This window comes from Salvelinus alpinus, chromosome 9 (assembly GCF_045679555.1).
Source record: "Salvelinus alpinus chromosome 9, SLU_Salpinus.1, whole genome shotgun sequence".
In the NCBI taxonomy this organism is placed as follows: domain Eukaryota; kingdom Metazoa; phylum Chordata; class Actinopteri; order Salmoniformes; family Salmonidae; genus Salvelinus; species Salvelinus alpinus.
Window position 1 is genome coordinate 33779300 of NC_092094.1, and position 20948 is coordinate 33800247.

A 20948-nucleotide genomic window follows, 5' to 3' on the forward strand; every position below is an offset into this window, starting at 1 on the left:
AGCTAGTTAGTGCACTTTAAAGTAAACATAATTCATATTAATTGATCTCAGGTATCTGCACAGAGGGAGCGTCCCATAATGACACCAACTGACAACCTTGCAGAATTTTAGCAACAAACATAAACAAGAGCCAAATGGTAAAGAACTCTCCAACGTCACTGTCCTCAGGGAATATGCCATATATCTTGTAAGTTTATGTGCTTATGTTTTAACTCTGTGTTTTACTCAGGTTTTGCAAGCATTCGAACATGGGTGACATGAAGACCCCTGATTTTGATGATCTTTTGGCTGCCTTTGACATCCCCGATGCCACCAGTTTGGATGCCAAAGAGACCATCCAGGAGAGTCACGATGAGGCAGAAGGTCAGCTGAAACACACAGGGATGTGTATGGATGACAGTTTATCTGTTCATCAAGCTGTGGGTGCATCTGATGTACCTGCTGTCAGTGTTATAGTGAAGAACACAAGTCGCCAGGAGTCGTCTGATAGTGGTGGAGAGAGAGAGGGCCCACACTTTGGACACCCATTGCAAAATGGTTTCAGGGGGTCAGGGGCCGCCATGGAGTCTCATCAGATAGACCACAGTGGTTCTAAGTCTTTTGTGTCTGCTTTGAATGGGGATGGCTCAAGAGGACTCTTAGGGAAGACCCCCGTCCAGCACAAACTTGAAGGAACGCCATCCTTCTCACACTCCTTTTCCCAGTTCAGCCCCATCTCTAGTCCAGAATCTGAAGACAGCCGAAGCAATGGAGTTGATATCCGTCCAAAACAAGAGAGACCCTACTTCCCTGCTGCCTCTATATTTATGTCTGCAGAACCCCCAATGTCAGACAATCAGAAAAAACAGCTGTCTTACAGCATGTTTGACAAGTGCCATGAAGTAGACTGTGACGTACCTGAGAGCCTTCCAAGAAGCAAAAGAGAATCTATCGAAGCAGAGGATACCAGGACAGAGAAGCCTGACAGTAATGTCAGTGACCAGAAGGAAAAGGGAGATTGTCATAGTAGTGCAATGCTCCCTACAAATGATCATAACACTATTGAGTCAAGCAGTAATGTTAATATAGTGGCAGCGTCTAATATGCCCACCTCTCATCCATGTGTCAAAACTCCAACATCAAAACTATCGTCATGCCTTGAGGCATTAGTGGCTCTAAATGCCAGAAAGGATCCCAGTGAACAACCAAACTATCAAGACTTATCATTGGCTCATGATGGTACCATAAAGGTTAGTCCAAAAGTGCCCATGTCACCACAAAGTCCCAGGAGTCCTCTTGAAGCTGTGAAGCGGTTAATGAAACCACCTGACAGTCCTGTCAGCATTTGCAGTAACAGCAGTGGCAAGGGATCCCCTGCACTGGCATCTGGCTCACCCCCAGCCATACCGAGGGTCAGAATAAAGACCATTAAAACCACGACTGGGAAAATCCAGCGCACGGTTACCAGTGTAGTACCTGATTCAGAAAACGAGGACGTTCACTCTGTTGAGTCCTCTCCATCTCAGAGTATGATTGTTGAGGATGCCTACCCTGGTTTGTCTCCCTATCCCTCTCATAATGTGATAAGTGATATTATTGTTGATATGCCCATCAAAAGTACACCAGTTGGTGCTCTGCCATCAAAGGTTACTGATACTAAATTAGAGGGGTACTCCAAGAGGCCAGGACAAATGCAGTCCGCAACTATTTTTCATAATACAAGTAGTCCTGTTATGAGGTCTATGCCAGTTGCCCAGCATGGGCCTTCTACACAAAAGAGGATTTCATCAGTTCAAACAGGCAACTCTCCCAATACAAGCTTGCTTCCCAAGGCAATGCACTTAGCTAACCTGAACCTAGTCCCTCACAGTGTTGCTGCCTCAGTCGCAGCACGCTCCACCTCCCATCAACAGAGCCAACAACACACACTTTTCTCTTCTATGGTGTGCAGCACTGTCCCATTGGTACACCAAGTGAAAAAAGCTGCCCCTAATCCACGTGCTGCCATTCCTAGCACAGCAGCAGGAACTTTAAACAGACTGTTAAATAATGCCAACCCTGTACCCACATATGTACCCAACCTAAACCCACCACCTGAGAGCAACATCAACTTGCCACCACGTGGATATTGCTGCCTGGAGTGTGGGGACTCCTTTGGGGTAGAGAGGAGTCTTGCTTATCATTATGGCAGGAGGAGTGTGCACATTGAAGTAGCCTGCACCCACTGTGCTAAGACCATGGTATTCTTCAACAAGTGTGCCCTGCTGGCACATGCACGGGAACATAAGAACAAAGGTGTGGTGATGCAGTGCACACAGCTCTCCATGAAGCCCATAGCAGAGGGACAGATGTTTGCACCCTTGATCACTGAATCCTCTGTGCATGTGGGCTCCCATGTGCCCCCATTATCCTCACCTAAAAGCCAACCAGTCATGCCCCTCTATCCAGACAAAGTCATCCGCCACAGACTCCGCTGCCTCGAGTGTAACAAGCAGCTATCAGACTACAAAGGTCTCGCAGGCCATTACCAGAGGTTGTCGGAAGAAATGGAGGGACTGGTGAGTAATAAAAAATTATTATAATTGCTGAAATGTTCAGTATCATAGGCCAGGTAATAATGAGAGTATTTCTATATGTTTTGCTCTGTGTTCTTTTGTCATATATAGATGTGTAAGGTGTGCTCAATGCTGCTACCCAACAAGTGCAGCTACCGGGCTCACCAGCGTATTCATGCCCACAAGTCCCCTTATTGCTGCCCTGAGTGTGGAGCATTGAGTCGCTCCGTGGACATACAGAAGCATGTGAAGGAGAACTGTCTTCACTATGCACGCAAGGCTGGCTATAAGTAAGTCATTACTAAAGTATATGCTCAGTGGATACATAACACAAAAGTATTCTTATAATGTTGTCCACCTTTTTGTAAATCCTTTTTCTTCTAGGTGTCTTCATTGTGATATGGTTTTCACGTCATTTAATGTGCAGAAGAGTCACATTGAGGAGAAACACTCTGAGGTCTTCTATAAGTGCACCATCTGTCCTGTTGCTTTCAAGTCTTCTGGTGGATGTCAAATGCATTTGACAACTAAGCACAATGCCAGCAAAGTGTCCCCTCAGTGAGTTTGTGTAACTAAATGCATGTTCTGAAATGGGCATATTTGCTAACACATCTTGAAGTTTGACATGATTGATTTCAATGCTGTTTATGTTCTAATTGGGTTGTTTTTCTGTTCCAGGTTAATCTTCAAGTGTTCTTGTGAAACAGTGTTCAAGAAAAAGCAGTTATTGCTTCAGCACTTCTATCAGAACGCCAAAAAGCGTGCTACCTGTGTGTTCAAGTGCCCTGAGTGCACTTCAATCTTCACCCAAAAGCAGCCGTTAATGCAGCACTTCAAGGTATGGCATCATCCTCATCTTCAATCTAGTCACATTGACATAAAATGGGGCACATAATGCTAAGTTTTAGCTCTGTCTTTTTAAACGCTGTCTGTCTATATTACAGGGGGTGCATGGAGGAATCTTCAAAGAGGAGGTGGAGAAAAGCACAAAACCACCAGAGATGACTGCACAGCACCAAGATGTTACCTCGGGATTCCACCAGCCAAAGGTAAACACTCCCATTAAACACTCAGATGGAACCAGAAAAAGGGCCAACTTGGCCGCTCGAGACAGCAACCCCAATCTGAAGAATGCTGGCTGGAACTGTGGAGAGTGCCTACACTGGCTGCCTGACCGAGAAGCCTATGTCTCTCACATGAAGAAAAGCCATGGGAGGGTGAGGATCAACTTTGTAATTTTATTGCGCATTCAAACAAATTAGCTGCAGCATTTATACTATAGGACAGATGATAATTTAGGGACCACCTCAGATGTGGGATTTACAACGTTCAGGCCCCTTAATGAAATGAAATAATTCCCAAGTCAGCTCAACCCTTAATTAAGTAAATCTGCTCTCTGTGCATTCTGTAGTCATTGAAGAGTTATCCATGCCGGCAGTGTGAGAGGTCTTTCAATTCCTCTACAAGTTTGAGAAGACACATTCGCAATGACCACGATGGAAAGAAAAATACATTTACCTGCTGGTGAGGGTTTCATCCTGAAATCTACATTACAGGGCCCGGTTTCCCAAAAGCATCTTAAGGCTAAGTTCATCTTTGGAACCATAGGATCCTATTGTTCTAAGATTAACATAGCCTTAAGATGCTTTTGGGAAACTGGGCCCAGTACATTACTTCCTGAAAGATTGGGGCATAACTGGCACTTATTGGCTGCTGGGTGGCTCTACAGTAAATGGACAAACATGTAAAAACAAAACGGTGGTTACCACATTTTCTGACTATTTTTAGTATGATATAATTGATTCTTATTGTGCAGGTATTGCACAGATGAGAGGACAACATTCACTACAAACATCATGTTGAAGAACCACATCAGTTTGATGCATGGGATCAAAAATCCAGACTTCAGTCTGTTAAAATCAGCCCCTCTGGATAGCAGTAAAGCCTTGGGAGAGGTGATTTTTCTTTTAAAAGTAATACCAATATGTATGATCTGTCATATTTAATTTGTTCAGCATTTTACACATTGTCAAAAAAAGACACTTTTTAAATAGAATTATCTTTAACTTTGATATGCAGGGGCCTGTTTCAAAGAGACCTGCTGTGGAGTCTGAGGGGAAGGAAGGCGCTGCCCTAGAAGGCTCCCCCGCCAAGCGTCTGAAACATCAGTTTCGCTGCTCAAAGTGTGGCTTCACCACAGAGGATGGCACACAGTTCCAGAAGCACATACCTCAGCATAAAACTGATGAAAACACTCCCCAATGCCTGCACTGTGGATTATGTTTTGCATCCCAGCTATCTCTCAACAGACACCTGTTTATTGTGCACAAAGTCAAAGAGCCTGAAGAAGAGAGGAAAGAAAGGATGGACATGGAGTACGAGTGCAGAAAGAAGCAGGAAGAGGACGTGGGGAAAGCAGTGGGTGTGAATGAGAGAGAGGACTTGCCACCACCATTAGTTAAATCTGACCCCCAACGGCCAGAGGATCCAACCAGGTTGCACTGTGAGCCTGCAGTAAGACTGACTGTAAATCCACATACAGCTTTCACCTAGAGTTTCATGGATAGTGTCATCAGCAGGCAAAATAAAATCAATGAGAGCAATTTTGAACTTCATAAAAGCTGCGATCTCCATTTCCTTGGGTAATAGTAGTTTAACTTCAGATGCTTGACATGCTGCACTAAAGTGGTACCTTTTTTATTTTTTGCCTTTAAACTAAATGCTTTTTGTGTTTCTCAAAGCCTTGGTACTGGCAGTTGTTCCAAATCAATTGAGAAGATTAAATTAATTTTGGGAAAAGATTATCATGAATTATTTACTTTATTTTACCTTTGAAGCTTGCAAGTTTTGTATTGTATTAAATGTCTTTAAATGCCTCTGGTACATAACCACACCCACCTGTAAAGGCACAGGGTCTGGTTCATCAGTATTCTCTAGTGACCCCAGTTATATCAGTTACGTCCCTCAGGCTTACCTCATATTTAGTTTACATTTACATTTAAGTCATTTAGCAGACGCTCTTATCCAGAGCGACTTACAACAAAGTTTCATATCATAATGACTTTGCTTTAGTGTATGGAAGCCATATCATATGCTTGGTTTCATATTTTTGGCCTTATTAAATGCATAATAATAGATGGCGCTTCAAGCAGGTCGTGGCTAAACTGATTACAGTATTACAACTTCTATCATACTGTATGTTGAAATATTTACTCTTACCTAGGTACCATTTAGCACAGATTATATATTTTATATCCATTCCATACCAAAAATAGTTTCACATTCATTTATTATGAAAGCTGGCTAAACTACCCAAATAGCACTTTTCTACAAGATCAAATACAGGTGTTGGAGTTAAATGCCTTGCTAAAAGATATTACCTTTTTTTTACTACTGATTTTGTAGCTTGGTAAAAGTGAGCTTTCATTAATTTGAAATGCTTTTATATCTATATTCAACGTAGTGGTGACTTGTCTTAGTGATGTCATTGATGTTTTTCTTGGTTAATTGTTATCTTTGGTGAGTGTGAGAAAGCATCTGTTTTGCAAGATAATGCAGGGTGTTGGAAGTGGCTCATTGCCAGCAGTGTACTAAGGCAATTAAACGAGCAGTGATTTAAATGTAAAGGGTTAGAGCATGTCTGAGTGCATGTGAACATTTTGAAATAAGCTGATGATGGAGACCTGTGCGGCTGTTTCTACCTCCATGGTGTATGGCAGTGATTGTTAAACTTGGGATGTTTTGGGAGATTTCACCTTTTGTTGCAAGCAATGTAAAATTAATTGTTATTATTCTCAATGTATATTATCTCCCACAATATTAAATTTTATAAATTACTTTGGAGATTATTTATAGTCACATTGACTTATCTTGTAAACTTTCTATTAAAGTGCTGTATGAACTGTTCATTTTCTAGTGGTTATCTGATAGTCAGTGTTCACCCGAAACAGAGCCACTGTTAAAACGCAGTGTCTATGAAACTTCACATCTCAGTGTTTTTATATAGCCTGTCAAGAGAAACTTTGTACTTTTGATAATATGTACAATATTATGGACATGTAAACTAATCCATCATGTACACAGTAGCTAATGAACCCTTTATATTTGCAGCATTTCTTAATCCATCACATATATATTCAACCTGCATCGGCCATTGTGCCTTGCTGTAATGTTTACTTCAAATAACTGCAAATAAACATGAACGTGTCAGCATAAGCATCCTTTGTCCTGAAATGATCCCTTCTGGTATGGCTGATATCCCTTCTATGACAATGTTCTGGAGAAAAAAAATATGTTTGCCCTTCAAAAGGTTTTTTTCTCAGTCCAGTCAAACCAATATGGCTAGTATCTCCCCCAGTCTCTCCAACCGACTGGACAATATGATGCGCCAAATCCAATCCCAGTCAAGTAATAAGCAGTAGCCAGCGGTGTTGATAATGAATGACTTCATCTCATTTCAATAAACGGCGCGTGATCATATAAATGCTGGTGCTGTGACACGAGAGCACGAAATTCCCAAGAGCAGAGCAAAGGGTGGTTTTAACCTTGACAAGTAGCCTACCATATTCTGTACACAAATACTGTAGTTTTATAAAAAGGATGACGAGAGGCACATTGACCTGCAAATCGGGACTTCTTTCTTGCTTTGTTTTAATCTCATACATAGGTATGACATCTTCGATGAGTCTCAATTTAAATGAACTTAGAAATAAAGTTTCAAACATCAAGGTAAATCAGAGGGGAAGTTTATGGGCAACTGGTAAGTTATTGTCATTTAGAAAGTGTCACTAGCAATTATGTCAAAATTGAGGCTAGAGCAATTTATTACTTTACAATTTAATTTTGATGTCATGTTATATCACCATAATATGTTGGTTTAGTTTAGTGAGCTAACTCTGAATAATTTCGTTTACTATTTGTGATTAGTCATGTATTGATAACATTTTAAAATGTATATTTTGCCCTTAGGCCATTTCATGGGCAAGAAAAGTGTGGATAGCTCGTTTTTGGAGTCTTCCTTTGGGGGTGGAAAGATCCCTTTTGGAGTTCAGTCTGCCAACCCCGAGCGCAAGGCAGAGAGTTTGACAGAGTTGTTAATTGAAGAGGTGCTGAAAAGGGCTCTACAGACTCCGCAGAAACGGGGCTTTAGATCGGGTGAGTTAAAAGGGGTTTAAGGTATCTACTGTAAGTGAATGGTGTATGTTGATGTTGGGTTCTTATTGTACATGTATCACATTCCATATGATACATTCATGTGCAAGTAGTAGCCTATACTGTATGTTTGTGTACCCTACCAACAGAGAGTACATTAATTACCGTCTCTGCCTATATCAGCCTAATGCCAGATTGGTCGCAGGCACATGCTGCGTTGTAATTTCCCTTGTGTATTTCGTGTAGACCTAACAGCACGATGTATTTTTATTTCATTTGTTAAATTGTTAGGAGGCGGTTTTCCTGATGAAATTACTGGACAACATTTGAACCAACAGAAATAAACTGAGAAGGCAAAGGGCACGCAACACCTGTACGGTATCAACCCACAAAGAAGATGAATGGAGGATTTCAATAAAGTGATCATATCGACATTCGCAAGATGTTCATCTAAACCAGCGTTTCTCAAACTCGGTCCTCGGGACCCTAAGAGGTGCACGTTTTGGTTTTTGTCCTAGCACTACACAGCTGATTAAAATAATAAAATAATCATCAAGCTTTGATTATTTGAATCAGCCGTGTAGTACTAGGGCAGAAACCAGAACGTGCACCCCTTTGGGTCTCCAGGACCAAGTTTGGGAAAGCTGAGCTAAACTAGCCTAATGTATTGTTTTATTAAAAAGTAATATATATACATATATTTCGCCCCATAATTATACACTATTGTAGTGCTTCTCATATCTGAATAAAACTTGAATAACAAAAATGTTTCATGTTTTGAGGCAATTTAGGTCACAATCACCCACATTTATCATATAAAATAAAGCCTGTCCACTACACTTATTGTTTTAGCAATGAATCGATGTATCAACGCTTCTTTACATTATAAACGGATAATCTGTTCAGCCTTAGAGCTTATCCCCTTCACATCACTTAATGCTTTGATTATCAATGATGTGTGATGTGAAGTTATACCAAAGATTATATTGTACATAAACCTTATCCATATGTGGTTATACACTGAACAAAAATATGAACGCAACATGTCAAGTGTTGGTTTCATGAGCTGATATATGAAAGATCCCAGAAAATGTTTCCATATGCACAAAAAGCTTATTCCTCAAATGTTACATCTCTGTTAGAGAGCATTTCTCATTTGCCAAGAGAATCCATCCACTTGGCATATCAAGAAACGGATTAAACGGCATGATCATTACACAGGTGCACCTTGTGCTGGGGGCAATAAAAGGCCCCTCTAAAATGTGTAGTTTTGTCACACAACACAATGCCACAGATGTTTTGAGGGATCGGGCAATTGGCATGCTGACCAGGGGCGGAGCCAGAGGGGTGTCCAGGTTGGCACTGGACACCCCTAACATCTGATTGGCCACCCTGGGTGCCACTCTAAAATGTAATTCGCTACTGGCAGTTTGATGCTGATTGACATCTCATTTCACCTCTTGTTGAAATAAGCATTTATTTTGACGTTAGGTGACGCATTTTTCAAATCGAGGACGAGGAAGAGAGAATATTAACGATACAGAAGAAGAAGAAGAAGAAGAAGAAGAAGAGATAATATTTCCACAGCTTCACGAGCTATTTTCGCGATTGGCGAAAGCATCAGATTTGAAGTAAGTTTTAAGGTTTAGCATCGGGTTTAGGTTTTCTGAACAACTTCTACGAAAGTTGAGTCGCTGTGTAAATTAACTTTAAACCTTTGTCTCCATTAACAGACAGTTAATCAGATAAGAGAGATCGGTTCCCAATTTAGCCTAACATTATGTTTACATCTGTTCTAGTAATACACGCATATACAGTGCATTGTCGTAAATTACAGTATACGAATGTTTAGCTAATGTGCGGTAACTAATAGGCTACAGCTGTCAGTGTTCAGCAAGTTAACATTCAGCAATTTGAAATCCATTAACTCAGTTAGATTTTCGTACTTGAACTCAAAACCAACAATTGTTATTATCAAACTGTTAATGTTACTCAAAATATTACCACAATTAAACATGAAAAGAAAGGGAGAGATATCAGACTTCTTTTTAAAGAAGCACAAACAGGCAGATCAGGTGCAAACAGACCCCAGCTCTTGCATCACCACTGGACCCCAGAGCAACTCCCTACCTACCTGAGGCTAGTCAGAGTCAGTGTGGTCAGACTTCACAAGGACTCAGTCTACCACCACCAGGTCAGAGTATCTAGCAGGCAGTCAGTCACATGCACAGTTCAGAATTTAAGTTTAGCTTCAGTTTGTAATAGATTATTTTGTCAGATTAAGCCTCACTTTAAAATGTTGGTTGTTGATTCATGTGTGTTTTTGATGGCTGTGGCATTGTCATTGTGATTATACACTAATGGTTCTTGTGTTATTTTAATGTAATAGATGTATCTAGGGATGACACAGAGCAAGACAGTGAGCCAGAGCTGCCAGGAGATGTCATCGAGACCCTCCCAACTGCATCAAGCACCAGATATGCTGTTCCAAAAGGACCCAATGGTAGGCCTATACTTTAAACTACACATTTTAGTTAGCAGCTGTTAGTATCTAATCTTGTGGATCACTTAATTATACATTTCTATAGAGATATGACACATTATTTAATGTGTATTTCAGACATTTCAAGATCCAGAGAAGAGGGTCCTGTACAGCTGTGTTTGAAAACATTTCCCAGAACTCAGCATGGTACTAGGAAAAGGGCTTTCTACAGCTCCTGGTATAAGGACAATTCATGGCTTGAATATTCTGTAAGTCAGGATTTGACTTATTGTTTCACATGTAGGCATTTTTCTCTGCCCAATGCACCTGAATCTGCCTTCACATCACAGTCAGGTTTTTGTAACTGGAAAAAGGTGCTGTTTAAAGATTCTGGGTTTAAGCTCCATTCGAAGGCAGAGCATCATATCAATGCTATGTATGCTTGGAATCAGCATAAAAGGGCTATTGACAGCAACTCATCAATGTTAGATGTCAGAAATGAGGACCGGAAAAAGAAAGTGGAGGAAAACTGTACTGACATTAAAACAATTGCAGATGTGCTCCTATTAACTGCCACTCAATATATAGCGCAGAGGTCATCGAGAGTCTAATGACTCTCACAACAAGGGTAATTTTTTACAATCTTAGAAGAAATAGCAAAGCATGACCCTCTCATAGAGAAAATTATGAATGTGGCAATGCTAAGTACACAAGACACCAAATCCAGAACAAAGTTCTTGAGGGCTTAGCTGAGATGGTACAAATGGAAATATTAAGAGAAGTAAAAGAAAGTGAAGTTTTTAGTGTAATTGCAGATGAAACCAAATATTTTAAAGAAAAAATAACAAATGTCTTAAGTTGTGAGGTACTATTACAACGGGACCATCCACGAAAGCTTTTTACACTTTCAGTCAGCTGAAAGATAAGATGCAGCAGGTCTCACAAAAATGATAATTGATTGCCTTGAAAAACATGATCTGGAATACAGAAATAATCTTGTGGGGCAAGGCAATGACGGTGCATCCGTCATGAGCGGAAACCATTCTGGTGTCTGCACGAATTAAAAACAGTGCAAGATTAGTATTTTTTTGTGCACTGTAATGCACATTGTTTGAATTTGGTTCTTGTCGATGCTGTAAAATCAGTGCCTGAGGCAGTTTACTGTTTTGCTCTCCTGCAGAAGCTTTATAACTTTGTATCTGGCTCGTACGTTCATCTCAAGTGACTTGTAGTTCAGAAAGAGCTGTATCCACAGCAGCAGCCCAGGGAACTACAGAGACTTACAGATGTAAGGTGGGCATGCAGATACAGTACATGGCATGGCCGTAATCTGAGGGACAGTCTTTCAGCAGTTCTGAGAGTGCTACAGGATATCACACTTGAAAATAGTGGTGATAGATCAGTGGAGGCAAGGGGCCTTCTTTCTCAAATAGATTTACATTTACACTTTTGGCTTTTGGTTACCTTTTTGGTTACCATTTACACTTTTGGTTACCTTTTGTAAAGTGCTTGGTGATGCTAAATGTCTTTCTGACATGCTCCAATCAAGCTCTCTTGACCTAGCAAGGGCTGTGGATCTAGTAGGTGCCCTTACAGACACATACAGGACTACAGAAGTGAGGGTTACTTTGTAGAACTATGGAAAGAGGTTGAAGAGATGGCAGAGCATTGCAAAAAAAGTGTACAAACAGTGTGTAAAAGACAGCCTAAAACAAGCTTAAGATTTCACGACTCATTGATGAGCACTGTAGGACAGAAAAATAGTGACAAAAGTGATGGTGAGAGCTTCCAAAGATCGGTCTTTTATCAGGTGCTTGACAGTCTCGCAGAGGCGTTTTTCAAAGAAGAATTGTGAGATAATGCAAGGGGTCCAGTCTTTCAACCCAAAGAGTACAACATTCTTGAATGAGGAGCCTTTGAGTCAGATTTAGAGGACCTCAAACATGAGTGTCATCAAACCAAGCGGCGTCTTGATAGGAGAGAGAAAAGTGGAAGGGACAGACCGTCTACTCTCCTTGACTTTGTTGTGTTTCTAGAACCTTATAAAGAGGTCTTCCATGAGCTATTTCTACTTTGTAAGATTTCTGTTGTTACACCAGTCAGCAGTGCTTCTTGCGAGAGAAGCTTCTCAGCTTTAAAACTGATTAAATCCCACCTTAGTACAACAATGGTTGATGACATGTAAAGTCACCTCAGAATTCTCAGTGTTGAGTGAAGGAGGGCACGCTCCCTCAACATGGATGAGTTTGTGAAACATTTTGCCAGTTCTCACCAGAACCTCAGAATTATGCTGTTTTAAATCTAGCTAGGATCATTTGGAACTTAAGCGGTCCCTCTGGTCATGGTTAACCTGCACTGTGTACTAGCTAGGACACTGACATTCTAAAATGATATATCCAAAGGGTATCATGTCACACAGATTTAATTTGGTCTTGATTAGGCCAATTCCAAAACGTTTCTTTGCTATTAGTTAACATAATATATATGAGCATAAATATGATACTGTAAGTTTGTAATATTGATGGGCACCAAAAAAATTGAAATAATTTATGCCTGGCATGTCAAATTGCAGTGTGTTTTTTTGTAAATAAACAATGCAATTTATGTAACACACAAATGCTATCTTATCTCCTTGGTGCTTGAGCTTTATTTTCTGAAAATACTTTGGATGTTGAACACTTATAGACCCAGATTATATATTCATGAAAACAGTGACCCAAGTCTCTCCTGTGTGTGTGTGTGTGTGTGTGTGAGAGAGAGAGAAAGAAATTGAGCTGCAGTTCTGAGGTAGAGACAGTGACTATTCATAGTATGTTGAAGAATTACAGTGAAGTAACCCTTTTGGACCATACTATCACACTATCACCACATTTAAGAACTCCGGGTTAAGTGAATTATCCCTTCTACCTCTAATCAGCAATCATAGGAGTCATTCATGCTCCTTAGATGCCAGGTTAGGGTTACACACACATTTTCTGTCATGGTCTATGGACCCCCTGAAGTAGCCTTGGCCAACCCATGTATAAAACTCTAGTTCCGGCACTGATGCTGACTGCAGGAATGTCCACCAGAACTGTTGCCAGAGAATGTAATGTTAATTTCTCTACCATAAGCCACCTCCAACGTGGTTTTAAATAATTTGGCAGTAGGTCCAACCAGCTTCACAACTGGCAGACCATGTGTATGGTGTCATGTGGGTGAGCGATTTGCTGATGTCAACGTTGTGAACAGAGTGCTGCATGAAACTACGGACAATGAACACAATTGCATTTTATCGATGGAAATTTGAATGCACAACAATACAGTGATGAGATCCTGAGGCCCATTGTGAGGCCCTTTTTTTTTCAAGGTATCTGTGACCAACAGATGCAAATCTATATTCCCAGTCATGTGAAATCCATAGATTAGGATTTAATTCAATTGACTGATTTCCTCATTAACTGTAACTCAGTAAAATCAATGAAAATGTTGCATTTATATTTTTGTTCAGTATAGTAATGACAGTGATAGATGAGTCAGGCGCGCCAGAAACCTGGATCGCGAGCCTACCACTCCATTTCACACCATGGATGAAAGCACATTTAATTTATTCCCAGTATGGGACCTCCTATGTGTGCAAGCGCCCCCAAAAATGTTGCCTAATCATAGAATTACATACAATCCCTTTTAATTCAATAGGATCTCCGTAGGTGTAGTAGTAAAGATTTGTCATTTAACTTTTAAAATGTATTACCTTATATTCTGGCATAAACACAACCAGTCATGATGTTTTCATCTGATTGTCAAACAGTCACTTCAAATGGCTCCTTTACTAGGCTACACGTTCATCCACTCGCAACATATTTCCAGCCTCCAAACAGTGGTGAATGGAAAGATACATATTTTATACAAAACACCAAAAAGTGTAATAACATTTCGAGATTGTCATTAGGACAGAATGTATTCGTCCACTGCTGTCCGCGCGCATCTCGGTGTCTGCCAATCATCTCTGCCTTGACAAAATGTAAATGTTCTCTTAGAACCACATCGGATTTTGGAGTTTAGGCTATATCACCAGTTAAGTCCATTTGCTCAATTCTCTGACATAAGGTAGCCTAATGATAAGCATAAATAATGGTGCTATAGCCCAATTGTCTTGACATTTTGTTTGAATGATTGTGACAGGCTCATGTTTTACCGGTATGGCGTACCACCGCTATTTATTTTGCAGGCGTGCGCGTTCACGCGAAGGGGGAGCTTTTCGGCACTACACTCGGACGCCATACCTGACCGACTATACATTCACCTCCGGCTTCACACCCAAGATTGTGGAAGGCGAGAAAAAACAACTAACCAATGGTTTCCACTAGATAGAACAGCCACAAAGTCAAAATTGCTGTCGTAAAAAAAAAAAAAAAAGCTTTTTTTGTCTTAATTTAAGGTTAGGTTTAGGCATATGGTTAGCAGTGTGATTGCGGTTAGGTTTTATCAGGTTTTAAGAAGATACTTTGTAGAATTATTTTTTATTTTTTTACTTTATGGGGTTGGCTGGCTGTGGTTATAACTTCCGGATACTACTTCCGGGTTTATGCCTAGATAGCTGCATGTGTTTTTAGCATTATGCCGCTCATAGTAATGTGTGGTTTTCCATGTAGTGGCAAAACACGAAGAGCGGTGGAATTACAGGAATACTTTGAACAGAATACAGAGAGAAAGGTTCACATTGTAGGAGATGGAAAGTTGGGAATTGAGAAGAATGCTGTATACGCAGGTATGCTGAGAGTTAGCTGATTAGCTTGCTAAACGTTGTTGCAGTTGTTAGCTAGCTAAACGTCTTAGCTAACAGTAGCTAGCTCATATGCCTTTCAACCACAAGAGGTTGGTGGCACCTTAATTAAGGAGAACAGGCTCGTGGTAATGTTTGTAGCGGAATGGTATCAAATACACGGTTTCCATGTTTTTGATGCCATTCCATTCCGTTTCAGACATTATGAGCTGTCCTCCCCTCAGCATTCTCCACTGCCCAACCACTTTGTTCTGGGCAATGTTGCTGTTGCCATGCATGTAGCCTACACCTTTCTGTACCGACTGTTCCCGAGATTATAGAAATATAATTAATTATAGTTATGTGGTTCTAACTTGCTGTTCTAGCATAGCTAACGTATATGCCTCATGCAGCACGACACATCTCCTTCGACAATACTGTTGATCAGGCCTGTGGAATGTTGTCCTACTTCAATGGCTGTGCGAAGTTGCTGGAACTGGAACACTGTCGTACCCTTCGACCCAGAGCATCCAAAATATGCTCAATGAGTGACATGTCTGAGTATGCAGGCCATGGAAGAACGGACATTTTCAGCTTCCAGGAATTGTGTACCAATCCTTGCGACATGGGGCCATGCATTGTCATGCTGAAGCATGAGGTGATGGCGGCGAATGAATGGCATGACAATGTGCATTCAAATTGCCATTGATAAAATTGTGTTCATTGTCCATATATGCCTGCCCATAACCAACATAGGGCAAACCGCTCGCCTACACGATGCTGTCTGCCATCTGCCTGTTTGATACCGAGATAAATCTGTGAAGAACGCACTTCCAGCATGCCAGTGGCCATCAAAGGTTAACATTTGTCCATTGAAGTATGTTACGACGCCAAACTGCAGTCAGGTCAAGACTCTGGTGAGGATGACGAGCACGCAGAGGATCTTCCTATGACAGTTTGTGCAGAATTTCATTGGTTGTGCAAACCCACAGTTTCATCAGCTGTCCGGGTGGCTCGTCTATGACCATCCTGCAGATGAAGAAGCAGGATGTGGAGGTCCTGGGCTGGCGTGGTTACATGCAGTCTGCGGTTGTGATGCCGTTGGACGTACTGCCAAATTTTCTAAAACAATGTTGGAGGCAGGTTATGGTAAAGAAATTAACATTCAATTCTCTGGCACCAACTCTGGTGGATATTCCTGCAATCAGCATGCCAATTGCACGCTCCCTCAACTTGAGACATCTGTGGCGTTGTGTGTGACAACTGCACATTTTAGTGGCCTTTTATTGTTCCCATCACAAGGTGCACGTGTGTAAGGATCATGCTGTTTAATCAGCTTCTTGATATGCCACACATGTCAGGCGGATGGATTATCTTGGCAAAGGAAAAATGCTCACTAACAGGGATGTAAACAAATTTGTGCACAAAATTTCGGGGAAATAAGCTTTTTGTGTGTATGGAACATTTCTGTGATTTTTACTTCAGCTCATGAAACGTGACCAACACTTGACATGTTGCGTTTATATTTATGTTCAGTCTACAACCAGTTAGCACTTCGGACATTTCTGAGTTTCCTAGTTCCAACTAGCACGTGAACGCAGCATGTGCCAATATTGCCCCATACATTCCTCCCCTTATGTATTAACAACAGTGAAGCAATAGCCAATAAATAGGATATTGATTGTAGTTCCAGCTCACATATTAACATTGTTGATATGTGTCACAGATTCTCAGAATGAGAAAAATGTAAGAGGATCTCTAAGAGCTGAAGCAGAGAGGTGAGTGTACTGCTCATAGATTGTGTAAAGTTGCTGCCTCTATTTCCAGAATCAAATTTGATTTGTTTTGAAGTTACAGATAAGAATTCATTAAAAATGTTGCTTTGTTGCATTAGGAGAATCAACAAAGAGGATATTGTAATTCTGGATTCATTGAACTATATCAAAGGTAAATGTTCTCCATTTGTTTTTTTATAATTGATTTTGATCGATATTGCAAATAAAAGTGTGTGGGTGGCTATGGCAATAAGGTGCTTTCTACGTATATCACCTAAACGTCTTTAAATTTGTGTTTCTTCTATTGTAATCCATTAGGTTACAGATATGAACTTTTTTGTCTGATCAAACACACACAGACGCCTCACTGTCTGGTATGTGATATGTTGATGGAAAACATGATTTTAACAGTGGCTGTGCATGATACCCCTTGGGGTAGACTAGCCATTATGGGTGGGTGGAGTTTGCACTCTGTTTCAAATTTAGGACCACCATGGCGTACATTGCTTATGTAGTTTAGGTGTACGCTACCAATCAAAATATGCTTTCTTTAATTCATGATATTTGTTTTCTCGGTGACACTGAGATTTACCTCTTAATTGTACCATATTTATTCATGAAGGTTTACTGTTTGACGTCAGCTGAAGTGAGCTCAACATGGAACACAGAAAGGGATGTTGAAGAGCAGTACACTCAGGAGATGTAAGTAGACCAAGTTACTTTCCCTTGGACAATTTTTATTTTGCTCACAGGATTTATAAGAGCTAAAGACAGTACTGCTCAAAGACCCGCCTTGTTCTCAATGAGTCATTGTATGTCTAAACAACATAGCCATCTCCACATTTTAACAAATTCAGACTACTTTTTGAAAACGTTTTAAGATACCATTGGTGCCTAATTCTTGCTCATGTTGTGTTATTGCCTAAATTGGTAGGGAAACACATTGACAAATTGAATAAACAATTGTCTGATGCATTGCACTATAGTGTTTTGTAGTTTACGCAAATGTTCAACACCTGTCCCCAAATAGGTTTTTATGGAAACAAAAGGAAAGAAAGAAATACATAATCAATAAAATAAATCACAATCTCATATCAATACATTGTATTTGTAACCTTTATTTAACTAGGAAAGTCAATTAAGAACAAATTCTTAATTACAATGACAGCCTACACCGGCCAAACCCGGACAACGCTGGGCCAATTGTGCGCTGCCCTATGGGACTCCCAATCACGGCCGGTTGTGATACAGCCTGGAATCGAACTAGGGTTGCCAGAGATGCAGTGCCTTAGACCGCTGCGCCACTCAGGAGCCCTGATTTCCAATTACATTTTAGTCATTTACATTATCACAATTATATGCACAATGAAAATGCCATAGGCTTCAATTAGATGCATGAGTGAAATTCCATTTGCTAATGTGACTTGCAGACTCATGATCTTTGGTTCTGCTTTTGCTTTCACAGCCTAGATGCGCTGGTGCTGAGATTTGAAACTCCAGACTCCAGGAACAGATGGGACAGCCCACTTTTCACCATTCAGAAAGAAGACACACTTCCATTTGAAGCCATCTCTGATGCCATCTTCAAAAGGAAGGCACCCCCTCCTAACCAGTCGACACAGAGTGTAAGGAACTTGTTTACATGCATAAATCACAAAGTAATGTTTCTGCATGCAGTTGGTAGTTTCAGGTTTTAGGTGAAGTTTTTCATCTATCTGTTGCAGCAACCACTGTCATCTACAAACTTCTTGTATGAGCTGGACAAAGTCACGCAAGATGTGTTGATGGTGAGCCTGCTGTTTTCTTCTGTTTCTCTGTTTTTCTTTCAGGATCATTTGTTGAATTGATTATTTTTTAATGCACAACATTATTGCTTCAGTTGTGTTATTAAATACTGTCTGCAATGCTGTCTGTTGGAAGAATGTATATTGACTCTTTCTGTTTGTTCCAGGCAATTCTCAACTCCCAGAAGACAAGTGTTCCAGGGGATCTCATTGCTGTTCCAGGAGCTACAGAAAAGATATCCTTTGCCACATTTTGCATGTTGCTCACAAATAACCCCCTCCTCCTTCTAAAATGTATTGTTTATTTGACAGTCTCTCATGGACGTATTCTTTTTAATTTAATCACCACCTCACAACAGTCTAGCACCAACAGGGGTTAAAGTCATATTGTATCAAATAACTGGACCTCTTAGCATGGGGCTGTGGATAAATGGATATCCATCAAAGAGTATCTTTCATTTGATGCAGTTGGTGGCGCAGAAACTGAGCCACCAGAAAGGTCTCGCCATCAAACACATAGGATGTTTGAGACGGGGACCAAATCATTGGAAGCATGGCGACAGGCTTTTATCAGGATTCCGAAGCAGACTCAGAAACCAGTACTTTGTTGTTCCCCTTGCAGCTCACTTTGAACAACATAGCACAGGCAAAGAAGTGCTAGTGGAGTCTTGAACTACAAAATGTGAGTTGAATATTGATTGTCTTCAGAGAGATGACGTTTCTTCACAGCCTTCTGAAAGCATATATTCATCTCTTCAAATTGTGGTTTCGGGACATAAAGGGGCCGAAGCCAAATGTATTCGATACCGTAACCTTGCTTTCAGCTCTGACACATCAGAGAATTCATGAGTGTTTATCACTGTGTTTCCTTAACCTGATGTCAAACATAGAACTGACCAGAAGTCTAAACATGGCAGAGCTCCGGAAACTACGACGCCAGTTCATCAGCTACACCAAGATGCACCCGACAGAGAATATTGGACACATTGCTAACATGTTTGTACAGTATCTAAACAAGAGTATACATTGATTACTTTTTATTTTAACGCCTTTGGTTCAGGTCAATAAAATTAAGGGAATGCCTTGTATGATATGTTTACATTGTCTGAGACAAGTACTTTCATTTTAAGTATCTTTGTGTGTCTCTTAATGTGTTTCAGAGGCTGCATCGAGGTTGCCCTTTTGGTATGAATCAAAATGGATCATATTTAGCTGTTAATGTTTCACAAAATTATATAAGACTGCAAACTTATTACAGAGTAGTCTGGCAGGTTTTTGGGGTAATCTGTAACAGTCGGTCTATTAATTAGTGCAGTATAAATATTCTTTATCCAGTTTATTTTTGTCCATAGGAGGCTAATGCAAGATGTTTCTATTGGGGTTTTCCCCATTGGTTTAGTATACTAAGCAGTCTTTACACTAAGCAGAGATTAAAGTGACACTGCATGACTGCTCAATTTCTTAGTTTATAATATTTTATATTTGTCAATACGCATTGATTATTGCTTTCATTTCTATACTAGTATAACATTGTGAGTGCAATGTATAATCCATTAAATTCATAATACAAAACTACAAAACCATACACTGACATTTAAGAATCATGGATTAATGTTTATTGAAACATGCACTACCCTGTACAATAGGATGGTCAGGGATTTTGTTAGCTGTTTTCAGTGAGAATACAGCACAATACAAAATGTCAGTTCACTTGTGGCTTCAGTACTCCAAGCAGTGGGTCTGTGGGGATGTGCAATGAATTGGCCTGCGGCTGAATCTAGTTGATGGTCCCTGACGTAAGCAGGATAATTCCATCCTACTGCTGAGACTATTTCAGAGGTGTTTGATGCTTCATCGTTTTAGCCTGACGTGTGACCACTTCCCAAGTTAGGCTTTGCTGCCTGCTAATTGTAACACTTTGTCTTATCAATTACATTAATGTCATCGTATGCCTGCTGATGCTACTGTAATTGCAAAATCAGGAGATTAAGAGAAATAAGGGCTCATTTCAAAGAGTAAAATGTCAATTTTGATGAGAGCAACTCTGACATTTATTTTCTTGAATATTCCTAAAGCATTTAGAAAGCTAACATGTTTTCCTTGTGGAGTTCTATTCCATCTCAGTGGTTTCTCATTAATGACCAGCGAGCCCATAGGCTTTGTATTATCACCCTGTGCTTTTCAGATTGCCTTGCCTTTGTTCCTAGGGAGACATTGGAGCAAAATCCACTCTCTGTCAATCATTCAGCCTAAACGCAGATGGCAGTGGACAAGTCTTTGTGCTAACCCAGTCTACAAAAAAGTCCCCATTCCCTTATCAGTACCTCCCTGACATTAAGGTTTCCGCTCCAGGTCCAACGTGATCTGAAAATGGTGTAGGCTACAGAGTAACAGGATGCCATAATACATTTATTTTATTCTCCTTACCTTATCAATTGATGTAGAGTGGTCTATTTATTTTATTCTCCTTACCTTATC

The 20948-nt window shown here is 40.4% G+C and overlaps 2 protein-coding genes and 1 long non-coding RNA gene across 4 annotated transcripts; all 3 read left to right on the forward strand.

Moving 5' to 3' along the window:
* Positions 1 to 230: 230 nt before the first annotated feature.
* Positions 231 to 6750, forward strand: znf592 (zinc finger protein 592). Its single transcript, XM_071416811.1, is given in 9 exon segments — positions 231 to 2537; positions 2646 to 2824; positions 2919 to 3092; positions 3213 to 3372; positions 3479 to 3751; positions 3946 to 4058; positions 4351 to 4489; positions 4614 to 5051; positions 5054 to 6750. Coding segments are annotated over 9 exon segments (3813 nt in total). The 5' UTR covers positions 231 to 248; the 3' UTR covers positions 5102 to 6750.
* Positions 6751 to 9180: 2430 nt separating this feature from the next.
* On the forward strand, positions 9181 to 12772 carry LOC139584691 (uncharacterized). The gene is made up of 3 exons (XR_011676807.1): positions 9181 to 9316; positions 10075 to 10188; positions 10306 to 12772. It is a non-coding gene; the product is annotated as an uncharacterized lncRNA (long non-coding RNA).
* Positions 12773 to 14333: 1561 nt separating this feature from the next.
* Positions 14334 to 19569, forward strand: kti12 (KTI12 chromatin associated homolog). Of its 2 annotated transcripts, none has more exons than XM_071416814.1 (9): positions 14334 to 14481; positions 16638 to 16689; positions 16806 to 16858; positions 17005 to 17060; positions 17309 to 17388; positions 18152 to 18311; positions 18411 to 18473; positions 18638 to 18706; positions 19357 to 19569. In XM_071416814.1, the coding sequence occupies exons 1-9, from the start codon at positions 14349 to 14351 to the stop codon at positions 19498 to 19500; spliced, it is 810 nt and encodes a 269-aa protein (XP_071272915.1). In that variant the 5' UTR covers positions 14334 to 14348; the 3' UTR covers positions 19501 to 19569. The 2 variants fall into 2 exon arrangements, with proteins under 2 accessions (XP_071272915.1, XP_071272916.1); XM_071416815.1 differs by lacking the exon at positions 14334 to 14481 and adding an exon at positions 14708 to 14917.
* The last annotated feature ends 1379 nt before the right edge of the window (positions 19570 to 20948 follow it).